Source organism: Herpailurus yagouaroundi, unplaced genomic scaffold, assembly GCF_014898765.1.
Source record: "Herpailurus yagouaroundi ecotype Mexico unplaced genomic scaffold, PumYag 140, whole genome shotgun sequence".
NCBI classification, from domain to species: domain Eukaryota; kingdom Metazoa; phylum Chordata; class Mammalia; order Carnivora; family Felidae; genus Herpailurus; species Herpailurus yagouaroundi.
This window is the reverse complement of record NW_024412395.1, coordinates 76,537,290-76,553,225: the sequence shown is the minus strand read 5'-3', so window position 1 is coordinate 76,553,225 and position 15,936 is coordinate 76,537,290. Positions and strand designations below refer to the sequence as shown.

Below are 15,936 nucleotides of genomic sequence, written 5' to 3'. Positions count from 1 at the left end.
CAAAATAAACTAAAAAAAAAATAAAATTTAACAACTTTATTTTTAATGCTTATTTATTTTTTTGAGAGTGTGCAAATGAGCGTGTGTGCCTGAGTGCTGGCAGCATACAGCCCGACTTGTGGGGAGGGGGCCCAATCCCATGAACAGTGAGATCATGACCCGAGCCAAAATCAAAAGTCTGATGCTCGCCTGACTGAGCCACCCAGGCACCCTTAAAATGTAAAGACTTTAAAAAAAAAATACCATTTTTGCACCTAAAATTAATATAACAAAATATATTTTTGTTTTATTTATTGCCTTATAAAACTTTTTTTACAGTTTGTTTAAGTTCCGAATAAATCCCATACAGGGATTAGTCTTAAATCTTTATGTTCCTCCTCCATGTTTCTTTTTCCTTGCAATTTATTTGTTGCAGCGCCCTTACTTTGTAGTTTCCCATAGTCTGCAGGGAAAAGGAAAGAGGGCAGTGAAAACACCCATGACTGCCTCTAAGACTCTCCTCACTGCTGCTGCAGTTAAGATGTCGGGAGGCCCACAAGTAAGGGAGGTGCCAAGAAAATTATTGGATTTAGGAATGAACACAGTTCTGAAATCATACTTCAGGGTTAGGTTGGACTAGCCATGGCAAGGAAATCTTACAAAGGATTTGTAAAATCAGGTGCCTCTCCCACTATAATTCTAATGGCAATGAATGTACTCTCACAATTTTTCTAACAGGTTTACCTTCTACCTGAAGTAGTTTTGCATGAGTCCCTGTGATATTTGTATCTTAAAATGGGAACATCAGCTTAAGAAAAACCTCATTCTCAACTATTTACCCTCAGGGCTCCTCATTTAGTGAGGCTCTTTACAGACTGTGGTGTACAAGTCTAATGCTTAACTAGTACTTTGTTTTCTTGTCTAATAAGACTTTTGAGTTTTTTATAAACCACTATCAGACTATGCCATCTATGGATTGAAGGACAATCCATAACTTCAGTTTTAGGATTCCAAATATGCTCTCATGATGGGGAATTCCTGCTTTGTTTTTAAGTTTTCAGCACCAGTAACGAAGATTTGTACTGTATATGGTCCCCCTCCTCTCACTTCTTCAGAGATTTTACTGAAATAGGAGAATGGTTGGGTGGGGAACAGAAGTGAAGCTTTAATCTGGAAAATCAGATAATTTAGGAACCCACACTAGATATATCTGCCTCCTGATAACCTCCCCTTTTTTAACACCATTAAACTGGAATTAGCTTTTCTTCATTTTACTTGTTCTGTTAATTTCCTCCATTTCATCTCTCAAAATGATTCTTTCTCTTATACAGAATAGTTCAGTTCTCTTCTGTGCTCAAACTTGTGTAAGTAAATCCACCAAAAGGACTTTGTAAATTTCTTTTATTTATTTTTTGAGAGAGAGGGAGAGATCACGAGCACGCAAGCCAGGGAGGGGCAGAGAGAGGGAGAGGGAAATCATAAGCAGGTTGCACTGTCAGTGCAGAGACATAGGCTTGAGCTCATGAACTGTGAAATTACGATCTTGAGCCAAAACCAAGAGTCAGATGCTTAACCACCTGAACCACCCAGACACCTCTGTAAGTTTCTTTTAAACACATACTGTTTTAAAACCTAGCAGACTAGATATTTATCTGTAAAGAGTAGGTATTTACCCAAGTGCTATTAAATCCTGTATTAACATAAAAACCTGTATGTGAATGTTCTATAGCAGCCTTATTTGTAATCTTTACAGACTGCAAGCAGCCTGAATGCTGTAGTACATAGGAATACTACTTGATAATGAGAAATATTGATTAACATATCTTGAAGAGTGGAGTATTTAAGGGTTCAGATGGATTAGAGTGCCAGCTCTTGGCAGTTGTATGTGTGCCCATGAGGAGCTCCTAGTCTCTTGTCCAGTGACTAGCAGACCATATCCATTTTTCTTCATCTTCACATCTGAATGTCTCAACTACAGGGAGTCTGAATTGGAAAGGAATTAAATGAAGTAGGGAGAGATTAGCATAAACATTTCCTCCTTTCTCTGCTTCAAGTCTTTTATTTAACATTTTGGCCCTCTGGTTATTCTTTTTTGTATGCTGCCTCATTTTTTTAAATCCCATTGTTGCTAACAAATCTTAGCATTTGTTGTCAGAAATGATCTATTTACCTACGTTTAGTCAATTAAAGTACAGGAATATCTGCATGCCAGTAGCTATAATTTTGTGTGCGACAACTTTGAACATAAGAGACGATTTTGTCTTTCCCAGAGGTGCAAAATGTTTATAAAATTTTGGAAAAATTTTTAATGGCTTCTGATTGAAAGTTACCTTTTAATTATGAAATAGTGTAACATTACAGAAAAGTACAGGAAAAATAATGAATATTGCTCAGATTTACCAGTTCTCAATATTTTGCCATATTTGTGCCATAGATTTTATTTATTTTGTAAACAAAATATCATACTCATAATAACTTGATTATACATTTTATAAATGTTTATAAGTGAAATGATACATTTGTTTGCTTATAAATATTGAGTGTGTTCTATTTCATATTTTGGCACATAGTTTACTAAATAATTTCTGAGTTTTAATTCTGTCATTTATTTGCATAACTGCTGAATGTTGGGGAATCTGTTGTCTTAATTTTGTGGATGTGATGCTTATGTAAATGTGCTGCAGTTTACAGTGCATAAATAAAACTTACAAGGTATATAGAATTTTTATCCGTAATTTCAAGCAGATATAGTACCTGGTTTGCATATACAACTTGTAGAAGTTTACTAATGAACTCCCTTCAGAATTAATTAACTACAGAGAGCTGCCTAGCCCCTAGGTGATTTTGTTACCACATTTTACTTAATAGGAATCCAGTCATAAAATACATAGAGTTTATACAAACACAAATTCAATATTTTGAGTATTTTTGTAATTAGAAAACTCTGTTGCTTATCCTTAAGTACATAAAATCAGTGGGTAAGATTGAATAGATGAAAGTAGTTCCTGAATAAATGTATTATCCAAATAGTGTACTAGCTGCTGTAAACTTCTAGAAGAATCCTTTCAAAGGAAAATAAAACCGTAATGTATAATGTGTGTGTGTGAAGCGGGGGGAGGGTAAGCTGCCCAATATGTATGCTGTGATGTGGTTTTTATGAAACAGCACCTCTTTATTGCTTTTTTGTTGTGTATGAGCTAGAAAAAAGTATAACATGTCCCAAATTGGAAATTTTAAAGTAAAGGTAGGCTGGAGCTGGAAGTCAAGGGCCATGTACAAATTTCCTGGAGTGTTTGTTACTGATACAGAAACGTGGGCTCTCGCTCTCTCTCTGTCTCCCTTTTTTTCTTTTAAAGAAAAATGGAAGTATAAAATTGGGTTTATTCACAAAATATATATTGATGAAGAAACCTGGGCTCTGAAGTTGGTGGTTCCAACTTAATGGGTCTGAGGCATGGGAGTCAGTCCTGTAACAGGTGCCCCAGGTGACTTTAATGTAGGTTGTTAGTAGACTACACTGATGCTGTAGAGGGGAGATTGCAGATTATTTGGCTGGCCTGATTCACCATTGTGTGTCCTGTCTGGATCCTGATGGCAGTAGCATTTGTGGTCCATGAAAAGAACTTGTTTACTTAAAGGTGATCCATGCATCTAGCGGTTTAAAAAAAAATATATTTTTTTAATGTTCTTCTCAAACGTTTAAGAAATGGAAATTTTTGGAAAGAAAAAAGAAAAGGCTTAATCTCTAGTCACCCTTTAGCCAGTCTTTTTATCCACTGAGGTTTCTTCTGTGCTCCAGGACAAAAAGTTTCAGGGGTGAGTGAGGGGAGCAAATGTGGATTTAAGACTTCTAAAAAATATATACTACTTCAAATAGAAACAGAAGTAGATTAGTAAAATAATAGTAAAATAAACCACCCAGCTCACATGACAATGTTTCTATTTGTGATTACTCATGGTGGGGGCCTCTGGCCACCTAGGCTGCTGTAATGGTTTTGAGGGGAGAGATGCAGGAAAAAGTAGCAACTGTGGAGATGATAGTGCTGTGGATACACCATAAGAATTTTGAGATGTGGTTACAAACTGGAGCTGCTAAGTTCAGTGGTAAACCCTGTTCCATTATTTTGAGTTTCTGAGACTTGGTCCCACAGTTACATGGCCCAGCTGTACTTTGGACTAGATCATGTTATTATATTTTCTGCTTTAAACCATACCCTTCTTGAACAGTGGAGGTTTTTCTCCCTTTGCTGAGGGTGTGGAGTTGGGCATTTGAATCTTTTTCTTTTGGTCTTTGCAAACTAGTAAATGAGCTTTTTTAAAGTGCCTGGTGTCAGAGGGTTTTGATTCAGTTGAAGGTAATAAGCCTGCAAAAATTGAAACATCTATTTGTTAAGCCACAAAAGAAACCAGTAGCTGTAAAAAGTTTTGTTTCTTAAAACACCTAGGTATTCAGATTATTACAATGAAACATTAGTTTGGAATTTAAAGTTAGCTGGTATTGGGAAAGACCAGAAAAAAGTTTGGAAGGCTAGTCTATTTAAAAGAGACTACTACAACTCAGTGCCTTGCCAGGTTCTTGATGGAATCATGGACCAAAGAAGAGAACATCTAGAAAGGTTGTTACTAGTATGATGATTTCTTGAGCCTGTTAATACTATTTTGATTATATAGGAGAATGTCTTAGACCTGTAAATACATGCTGAAATAGTAGGGGTTTTAAATGGTGTAGAAAAGTCATGTACATATATAATATTTGCTATATCTCATATATATGTAAACACTTGATGAAAATAGGTGAATACTATGTAGATGTTCATTGTATGTTTTAATTTTTTTTTAGTCTTGAAAAATGTCAAAATTAAAAATAGGGAAGTTTGGGAATCAGTTGAGAACTTCATTCATCAAATGTCCATCTTCTAAATGTCAGACCAATGGATAGAAAGAACACAGTGCCTGGAGGGTGAGATGTGGCAAGAGTTAATTCATTGGTGGAGTGCTTAAGTGTTTCATGTTCATTATCTCATTTAATCCTTAAAAAAAACTTCAAGTTGTAGGAAACTGAGACACAGAGGTGAAATAACATTAATTAGTAGAGAAAGCCTTTATTTGAAGGCAGACATTTTGGTTCCAGAGCTCAGACTCTTAATCATAAAACTAATGTCATGGTAGTTGCAGCCAAACTGTGTAGGGCTCTGAATTCTAGGCTAAAGAATTTAGACTTTATCCTTTATTATTTTACTCCCAGGAGTGTAATCCTAGATGTTTAGGACATCACCTGGGAGCTTGTTAGGAATGCAGAAACTTGGGTCTGATCCAGGCCTACTGCATTTTGACAAAATCTAGAGACCATTTGTTGCACATTCTATGTAGTTTGAGACCCACACTCCATAGTACTGTTGTGTTTGCATTTCTGGTATTGTTGAGTTTAAATTATCTTGAATATTGTTCTTAGTCCCTAAACAACATTGACAATATTATTTTTTCATTTGGGAAAAGGTTTGGAATTCAACAATAACTTATACTTTGGTAACCCATTCTTAAGGTAAGAATGGATTGTGGTTGATGAAATGGTAAGCATATCTTCTGTATACGAGTATTGTCTGTTGAGGTTGAGGTGTATTAAGTGTATTAAAAATCAGTACTAGGAATAGTTCTAACTCCTTATGTATTATAATTATTTTAAAGTTTATGTATTTAGAAGACTACTTTGATAATTTCTACTAGAGAACTGCATTGTGTTGGGTCTGTTTAGAAAATTAAGAAAATCTTAATTTCTTACAGATATTGAAGCACAGATTCGAGAAATTCAAGGCAAGAAGGCAGCTCTTGATGAAGCTCAAGGAGTGGGCCTTGATTCTACAGGTTATTATGACCAGGAAATTTATGGTGGAAGTGACAGCCGCTTTGCTGGATATGTGACATCAATTGCTGCAACTGAACTTGAAGATGTGAGTTACCAAGTGTACAAGAGTCAAGTATTTTTTTAACAAAGAGCAAGAAATATAAAGGAATTTTCTATTTTAATCCTCTCATTTAATCTGGGAAGATTTGGGGCATTGGGAAATCTTTCTTTTGAAGGATAAAACTATTAGGTGTCCTTCCTCTGTAAGATCCAGAAACTTCTAGAAGTGATCAGTTCTCAATCTTTATGTTAAAACTAGTTTATCTAGTAAAGGACCTGCAAATCATTAACCATTGTAAAATAAATCCCTATTGTGACCTATTGAGCTCTAGAGTAGCCAGTGTGAGTCAACTTTCTTGTAGATAGCCATCTGTCCTTGCCACTTTTGACTTCAGACTTATGCTTGCTTGATGTTGTGTGTTTTTTCCCTTTGGTGTCTTAATATGAATGGAATGATGCTAATGGACTTTTTCATTTACTCTGGAGGATGACTACCCACTTCTCATTTTGAAATATGTCCTTCAAAATGTTTTTATATATTCCACAGAGCTTATTTTGTTAGGCCATGCCAAACATCCATATTTGGTGAAATAGTCATTTTTGTGTGATTCAGTAGCAAACATTTTATGTTATAGATTATCAGACTTGTTTTTGTGAAATTCAAGCCACATTTTTAGTTGGCACTTTTTTCTTTTAAGAAAAATTTAATAAAAGTTCCAAAGGTACAATTTCCAGAGACTAGTCAGGCTTCTGTTAGCATTATTAGACCTTCATGGTAAAACACAGTGATGGCTATATGTTCCCAGAAGCTGAGGAAATTGTGATTTCATTTTTGACTAAAATAAATGAGGTGTTAAGATCTTGGGAGTTAATGCACTGTTGCGCTTCTTACAGTAGTAAAGTAAGAATATCACTTTGGTCTGTTTAAATATACTACTAAGGGAACAAATACATTTAAAATTAATTACATTTTATTTGTGTTAAATCATGTTTAAAAAAAAAATGAGTGAAAAAAAACAAGGAGGGGCTCCTAGCTGGCTCAAGTAGAACATGCAGCTCTTGATCTTGGGGCGGTAAGTTTGAGCCCCACGTTGGGTGTAGTGATTACTTAAAAGTAAAATCATTTAAAAAAAATCAAGGAAACTGGAGAGTTTTAAATAAGCTGTTTGCAGTTTCCAAATTTGAAAAACAAATTTCATTATGCTTTCTGTGAGAAAATAAAATGCTCAGGTTTTTCAATTCCATACTTGCTTTATTTCAGTTAACTTCCACAGAAAGCATTCCTGGTTTAATATTTTTAAAAGAGTAAAAAATTTCTTTAAAATAGGTTTAAGAGTTGAAAGAAGACCTAAGTATTTACAAGTTTTATGAACAAAGGCTTAGACATCACTTTATCAGTAAGTTGGGTTTTTTTGGTTTTTTGTTTTGTTTTTTAACATTGAGAGAAAGTGACTGCTCACACTCGCAAGGAGAGGGGGAGGGGCAGAGAGAGAGGGAGAATCCCGAGCAGGCTCCTCGCCTTCAGTGCATAGCCAGATGTAGGGCTTGAAGCCATGAACCATGAGACCGTGACCCAAGCCGAAACCGAGATTCAGACACTCAACTGATTGAGCCACCCAGGTGCCCCTGTCAGTAAGTGTTTCGATGCCATGTTGAATTTGCATGTTCTTTCTCATTTTTAAGTTCTGACATTTTTGTGGTTTTCCGGGGGGCATTTCATTGCAGGATGACGATGACTACTCATCATCTACAAGTTTGCTTGGTCAGAAGAAGCCAGGATATCATGCCCCTGTGGCATTGCTTAATGATATACCACAATCAACAGAACAGGTGATTGTTTTCTTTTTCTTCTTCCTCTGTTTAAAATTAAAATCAGAGTTTATTCATAAGGAAAACAATGTCTCAATTCCCATGGAAGCCCACGTATTTTAGAAACAAGTTATTAGAATGTCTTGAGTTGATTTGGGAGGATTAGAAATAGTACCTAGCTTGTTTTATGAAGGTAATCATTTCATGAAGAACTATGCAGATGTGGACATGTTTATTGTCTCATTTCCATATGTCATTTTTTCACGTTAACATCCATAAAATATATTTCTTTTATTAGTAGGCATTTAACATTTTTACATGTTTTATATATAACATTCTGGGTTTTGTTTATGATACTCTTTTTGGTATTTAATAAAGTGGGTATTAAATGAGACATACCTCTTTTCAGTATGATCCATTTGCTGAGCACCGACCTCCAAAGATTGCTGACCGGGAAGATGAATACAAAAAGCACAGGCGGACCATGATAATATCCCCAGAGCGTCTTGATCCTTTTGCAGATGGTAATTCTTTCCCACTTTTCTATAAGTTTTCAGGAATTTATTTGTCTTAAGTTGTCTTTAGCCCTTTGATTTTTTTTGGCATGCTTATGAATTTGCTTTTCTTTTTTAAAATCCCCCTTATTATAGATTTGTATAGATTTGGTTGAAGTCACAGATGCCATTTTCTTCATCTTTATAATGCAAGTTTTCTTTCCAGGTAGAAGGACAAGAAAATAATGAGCCAATGCCATAGAAACGCAAAGGGTTAAAGGTTTTTCTTTTACTTTTGTTTTGGGTACGCTTTCTATACTTTGAACAAATGTGTTTTTCTGCTCAAAATACTTTCAAACTATTGAAAGTTTTCATTCCAAATCCTAGACTTTTAGGCTTGTTACTTTTGAGAAACTGTTTCTCACATTAGAGCTCCCCCCTGTATTGCTCTAAATGTAGTTTAGTAAATGCACCTACTTTGCTCTAAGCATACTTAAAGTTAAAAGAAAAGTATATATACAAAAAGACTTTGGTATTTTTAATAGTTGGAGTCTGTTTTGCTAATTTTAGTGTGCAGGTCAGCACAAGGGGCATAGTGAGCCTGATGGAAGCTTTCCTCAGGTGAGTGAGTTTCAAAAGCAGAATTAGGTGCCTGTTTCTTAGAATTAGATTCTGCTGCAGGTTTACAAATTAGACTTTCAGCCTGCATGAATTAGTAGGGATATTCTTTTTTTACTTGCATAATTGTAATTGATTTAAACATGTATGTCAGAATTCACAGGCCCATACTAACTGTCCTTAATTTCTTTCCTACAGCAGTACTGCTATATGCCAGTCCTGTCTGCATTCTTAAGGGTGCAGTTCAACACATCCTCTCTAGATTATGGTGAAAAAGTATTCCAAAGGAAGTCTTATCAGAGCTAGTGTCAGAAAGAATGACACTATCAATTGGGCATGATCTTCAGCATAGGAAATGTCTTAGAATTTTATTATTTTTTCCTAAATTGTGATGCTATACTACTTGTATAGCAAATTACCACATTTCTAAAACTCAATGTGCCTCTGAATCTTATTATGTACTGTTTGGGCTTCTTTAAGATATTTTGAAGTTTGAAAAGCAAATACTGAAACTTTAACCAAGAGACTAACACATCTCTTTGTACACCACTTTTCTTCAGTGTGCAACATAACTGGTAGAAGTAATATATTTCAAGTAATATTCCAGTTGTAATTTATACTTTCTAAGAAAATAAAATGTTTTGGAGCCAACAAAACTTAAAAAGAATGAAGCCCTTTTTAGTAACATGGGATCAGAATCAGATTATAGGTGTATTTTTAAAAGTCTAAACTATTTTCTAAACTATAACTGTTTTAGAACATTGTATGGAGAACTTATCTAGTTATAGTTATTTGTAGTCAGGATTTTAACAGCTTGCAACAGGTAATGTTTTGAATATAAATATCTTTCCAAAGTGTTACTAATGGTAAAGAGATAATTTTCTAGGCTTCTATTCTGCTGCTTGAAGTCAGAACTGCTGATGGAGACAAAGGCACGAAAGTGTACGTATTCCGGATTAGCAACCCAGGAACCCATCACTACTGAAGACTCTAAACTGTGCTGTCATTTTGTTTTTATATGCATTAAAATATTTGTTTTAAACTGCTGTAGATATGTTTGTGTTCAAACAGGTTAAATTGATCAGCAAACTCAATAAAAAGTAAGATGTATAATTATTAAAGTTTTCCATCAAAAAATAAATTAAATGATTATGGAATAACATAATATTAGAGCAGGGAAGATAAATCAGTTGAACCTAATTATCTTTTATTTATTGTACTCTTGTCCTGTTGCTGTTCTTTTCTGCAGGAGGGAAGACCCCTGATCCTAAAATGAATGCTAGGACTTACATGGATGTAATGCGAGAACAGCATTTAACCAAAGAAGAGGTATGTGAACCGGATTTTTATTTTAGTGGTTGTGACATAATGTAAAGAAAGTTCAAATTGATACTTTTGTGTTTCCTTTTTATTTGCTACACGAGTAATGTCTTAATAGTATTAATAAAAATTAAGTTGAGAAGGAAACCTTACCCAAAATTCTGCCTCCTCCCAAATTAAACTTTCATATTTCTATGTCCTTTTCTAGCCCTTGGCCTTTTGGCTGTATATATATATGTGTACGCATGTATGTATATATACACATACACAGACCTGGTGGATATATTTGTAGGGAGGATTGGTGGTGTGTGTCCAAAATAGATGTGTAAAGGCAAAGTCAGATAGTTAAAGCATTCCTTGAAAAACCTTTTCAATTCATCCATAAGATTCTGTTTGGATATGGGTGGAGAAGACTGAAGGATTCCTAATGGCCTGTGGTGATTGCTTCATTTGTTTTAATAGTGAACCTTTATAACTTAATTACAATTATATAATTTGTTATATGGATTAAGTGGGTTTAAACTTTACTTTAAAATCATAGGATAAATTAAATGGATTTGTTATGATTACATTATATATAATTTACATAGTTACAGTTGTTTTAATGCTAGAGAGAGAGCATGAGTGTGAGCAGAGGAGGGGCAGAGAGAGAATCCCAAGTAGGCTCCATGATACAAACACAAAGTCCAACACAGGGCTTGAACTCACAAACCACGAGATCATGACCTGAGCCGAAATCAAGAGTCAGACGCTTAACTGAACCACCCAGGCACCTCTGTGTAGTGAAAATTTTCAAGTTTTCACTTTTTGCCACTTTTCTGTCTTACTACATGATGTTAATTGCTATTCATCAGAGTTTTAAATAAAACTTAAATAAGACTCTGTTTTTCAATGAAAGCATTTTGGGGGCACTTGGGTAACTCAGTTAAGCATCCAACTCTTGGTTTCACCTCAGGTTGTGATCTCACAGTTAATGAATTTGAGCCCTGTGTCAGGCTCTGCATCAGTGGTGCAGATCCTGCTTCAGATTCTCACTGCCCCTCTGCTGCTCTCTTGCTCGCTCTCCTTCAAATAAACATAAAATTTTTTTTAAAGCATTTTGATTCTCCACCAGTGAAGATTTTACTTCATTTAAGTGTATTTAAAGTAAGATGCTCTGTGTTATGAATTCTGTACTTATCTGTTGTGCAGAAGGGCATTGTATAAAGACTAGAAATACAGAAAATAAAAAGATATAAAGAATGGGACTACCAGTAGCAGCATAGAACAGAGAATGAAGAAAATGACATTAAATGGAAATGACCATGCTGATTATATGGGAATATGTTGAAAATATTTTAGAGATACTTAGTGCTTATTCAAATATTTTTAGAGAGAAATTAGGCAACAACTAGCAGAAAAAGCTAAAGCTGGAGAATTAAAAGTTGTCAATGGAGCAGCAGCGTCCCAGCCTCCCTCAAAACGAAAACGGCGTTGGGATCAAACAGCCGATCAGACTCCTGGTGCCACTCCTAAAAAACTATCAAGTTGGGATCAAGCAGAGGTAATTTATTTTTGTTTTTTATGATTGTTATTATTTTTAGTTTATCCCTCTCATGTACTGTATTAGTCTACTCTTGGTGACCTAACAAGGGAACAGAGAATGGTGGTTTAAACAGTAGTCATTTGTTTTCTCACAGTTCTAGAGGCTTAAAGTCAACCTCAGGGTGCCAGCAGGGTTGAGGTCTGGTGAGCGTTCTCTTTTTGGCTTGCAGATGGTTGCCTTCTTGCTGTGTCCTCACATGGCCTTTTCTCTGTGTGCACATGGAGGGAGCAAGGGACCTCTGGTGTCTGTTCTAATGACATTGGTACTATCAGGTTAGGGCCCTAACCTTATGACCTTATTTAACCTAATTATCTCACTAAAGGCCCAATCTTTAAATACACATAGGTGGTTAGGGCTTCAACGTAAGTTTTGGAGGGAAGACACAGTAAAGTCCATAACCTGGAATAAAGGAATGTCCCTTTTGGAATATTAAAATAGATATTTCAGTACGTCACATTGTGGAGGTTAAGTATAATACAATGATCTTCCTTATTTTCTAGATGGATAATTTAAGCATCTGACCACAGGTGTCACATTGGCAGTGCTACTGCATTTCCTTGGTCAGTTTATTTTCCTAGAGAACCGTTTTGGGGGTTGTTTTTATTCTAAAGAATAAAAATAAAAATAAACTTTTCTTGAGCGTTCATTTATTTTTGAAGGAGAGAGGCAGAGCATGAATAGGGGAGGGGCAGAGAGAGAGGGAGACACAGAATTGGAAACAGGCTCCAAGCTCTAGCTGTCAGCACAGAGCCTGACACGGGGCTCACACTCACGAGCCATGAGATCATGACCTGAGCTGAAGTCAGATATTCAACCAATTGAGCCATGTAGGCACCCCTCAAAAAAATTTTTAATGTTAATTAATTATTTTTGAGAGACAGCACAAGTGGGGGAAGGGCAGAGAGAGAGGGGGACAGAGGATCCAAAGCAGCTCTGTGCTGACAGCAGTGAGCCCATGTGGGGCTCGAACTCACGAACCGTGAAATTATGACCTGAGCCGAAGTTGGACATTCAACAGACTCAGCAACCCAAGCACCCCTGTTTTAAAATGTTTAAAACTTGTGATAAAACATTAATAATGTAAAATTTGTCATTTTAACCATGTTTAAATGTACAATTTAGTGGCATTAATTACACTCAATGTTGTACAGCTGTCACCGCTATTTTCAAAATTTTTTCATCACCTTGAGCAAACTCTATTAAGCAGTAATTCTCTGTCTCTCTCACTCCCAGAGAATTTCTTTGTTATTTCAATCTTCTAGTACCTTCTTAACAGCTTTTTATATGATGATATTAATTCCTATTTTTCCTTTTTAAAGTAGAAATAATTGAAAAACTTAAACATGTTCCCACTATGAAATCTACCAGTATGCCTGTTTCTGGTTTCATCTACTTTTTCTTTCTGTAATGAGGTGTTGATGCAAGTTGAACAACTTCTGCTTATGTACTATTTCCCATCTCTTCTTACTACTCAGAGACTTTTGTGTAACATCAGTTTTTTCTCTAGATTATTATCAGCAAACACATTTTACCTGTTTTCCTTCTAAAACCAGAAAACTACAGGAAACCATTCCTTGATCTTCACATCCCCTTCTAGCCATTTCTGACTTTTCACTGCAAAATGCTTTGAATGAGTTGTCTATACTTGCATTCTCCTTATCTGGTGTTTTGCTTGTACCACTCCACCAAAACATCTCTTGTCAAAGGTCATTTGACATCCTTTTGGTAAATCCATAGATCAAGTTTCAATCCTCATATCCTATACATATCATATCATTTCATTTATCACATATCAGTGATATTTGCTATCACTTGATTCCCTTTTCTTAGATTCTGAACTTGAGTTTCTCTTGATTCTCCTAATACTCTCCTAACTGACTCCTGTCTTGTTGGTGAGATCTTCCTCGGCTTCCTTTAACTTTGGGGGTGTTCTAGTGCTCAGTCCTTGGACCTCTTTTCCATCTAAAAGCAATCCTTCCTCTCATTTCTATGTTCCTATACCATCTCCGTGAGACTACTCCCAGATTTACAAATCTATCCCATTCATGTCCTCTGTTCCTTGGACCTAACACTTTTATTTGGATGTTTAATAGGCATTTAATTTTTTTTTTTTTAATAGAGCATGAGTATGGGAGAGGGGCAGAAGGGGAGAGAGAAAGAATCTTAAGCATACTTCATGCTCAGCGCAAAGCCTGACGTTAAGACTTGATTCCACAACCTTGGAATCGTGATCTTAGCTGAAATTGAGAGTTGGACACCTAACCAACTGAGCCACCCAGGCACCCCAAAACTGTGGGAATTATAATGGATAATAGAATGAATTTATTTCCAGGGTGCCTGGGTGGCTCAGTCCATTAAGTATCAAACTCTTGATTTCAGCTCAGGTCCTGATTTCTTGGTTAATGAGATTGAGCCCCGTGTCTGGTTCTGTGCTGACAGCACGGAGCCTGCTTGGGATTCTCTTTTTCCCTCTCCTAGCCTAATTGTGTGTGTGCACATGCTCTCTCTCTCTCAAAATAAATGAATAAATACTTAAAAAATTTATTTCTTCCCTGATTCAGCAGGAGGAGCAGTTGCCAAGATGAGATTTTGAACAATTCATGTGCTTCATTCACCTAATTGAAAATTTCTCAACCCTGAGTGATACATAAAATCTTTTTAAAAGAAAAAAACTGTTGAGTCTTAATTATGGTATTCATGTAAATTTGCAGGTGTAAAGCTGGGTAGAATTCTTGTGTTGGATAGAGAGCATTCAGCTTTAAAATAAATACATAAAGGTATATTACAAAACCTATATGGAATACTTGAGTCTTAAATCAAATTTTGTGGGCTTACACTGAACCACCTGATAGTTTGATACTGTATTGTCTCCACTGTGCAGGTTGTTTTGTTATCATGGGCTGTCTGATGCCCTGAATCACCCACCACTTGTCTCTGTTCAAACTATAGTGGAACCTTTGGTTACTTCACTCCACTTCTAATCTTTTTTCACTAATAAGCTTGTCAACTTCAGTTAGAATTATACTACAAATGTGATTTTAAATCTCAAGGATTAAAATTATGTGGCAGTATCTACTTATGACCCAGGTGATCCAAAACATACTTATGTTAACTAAAAACACACACAAAATTGAACACAAACACAAAAATAGTGTTTCCTTAGTGTGAGAACTTCTAGGTATATGTCTCTAAGCCTAGTTTGGGAAGTAGCAATGATATCATTAAAGCTGAAATGTTTAGATTGCAGATGGCAGACAGAGAAAGCTTAGTGGTTTTCTAAAAGCTACAGAGATATTAATGGCATATCCAAGGTTCATAACCCAAAATACATTTTTTTTTAAGCTAGGGCTTTATTCAAAACTGTTCAAAATTAAAACTTTACATTGTCTTTAGACATATTTGCTATGAAGTAGGTATCTTTTAATCAGGGTAGTTTACTCTCATTTATACAGAAGAAGACTAAAACGTTTATTTGTTTACTATCTTCCTAATAGAAATTTTCTAGTTATTTTTATGTGAATGTGTAGGTGTATGAAATAAAGGTATTTTTTTTGCTTTGTTAAGACCCCCGGACATACCCCTTCCTTAAGATGGGATGAGACACCAGGTCGTGCAAAGGGAAGTGAGACTCCTGGAGCAACCCCAGGCTCAAAAATATGGGATCCTACACCTAGCCACACACCAGCGGGAGCTGCTACTCCTGGACGCGGCGATACACCAGGCCATGCAACACCAGGCCATGGAGGTGCAACTTCCAGTGCTCGTAAAAACAGATGGGATGAGACCCCCAAAACAGAAAGAGGTACTTCTAGTGGAGTCTGGGTGTGTGTTTGGGTGAAGTATTGATTTGATGAGTGGTACATTTATAAGAGGAAATCTGTTTACATCTCTAGTCCTGGCTAGACAGGTAAATAATCAGCTGCTTTGCGGACACATAAAGGACTAAGCAGATCATATGCCTAATTCTTTTCCCTTCTTGAAAAGGTTTAATATTTATTTTAGGAAGAACATTAGGAGAAAGAAAAGATTGTAGACCATAACTTAGTTTTTTATTGTGATAAAATATACATAACATAAAATTTACCATTTTAACTGTTTTATGTGTACAATTCATTGGTGTTAAGTGCATTCATTTTTTTAAAAAACCAATTACTTTTTAATTTACATCCAAGTTAGCATATAGTGCAATAGTGATTTCAGGACTAGATTTCTTTTTTTTTTTTTTTTTT

The 15,936-nt window shown here is 35.7% G+C and overlaps 1 protein-coding gene across 4 annotated transcripts in view; it reads left to right on the top strand.

The window, feature by feature from the left end:
* Positions 1-15,936, top strand: part of SF3B1 (splicing factor 3b subunit 1) — a 60,244-nt gene that overhangs the window by 26,418 nt on the left and 17,890 nt on the right. For 2 of the 4 annotated variants that reach the window (XM_040475757.1, XM_040475759.1), the window contains exons 3-8: positions 5,761-5,927; positions 7,607-7,711; positions 8,100-8,214; positions 10,052-10,131; positions 11,495-11,665; positions 15,272-15,509. In XM_040475757.1, coding sequence (XP_040331691.1) covers positions 5,761-5,927; positions 7,607-7,711; positions 8,100-8,214; positions 10,052-10,131; positions 11,495-11,665; positions 15,272-15,509 — 876 coding nt within the window. Of the gene's footprint in view, positions 1-5,760; positions 5,928-7,606; positions 7,712-8,099; positions 8,215-9,688; positions 9,745-10,051; positions 10,132-11,494; positions 11,666-15,271; positions 15,510-15,936 lie in introns of those variants that run through there. The other 2 variants (XM_040475760.1, XM_040475758.1) reach the window with 2 other exon arrangements.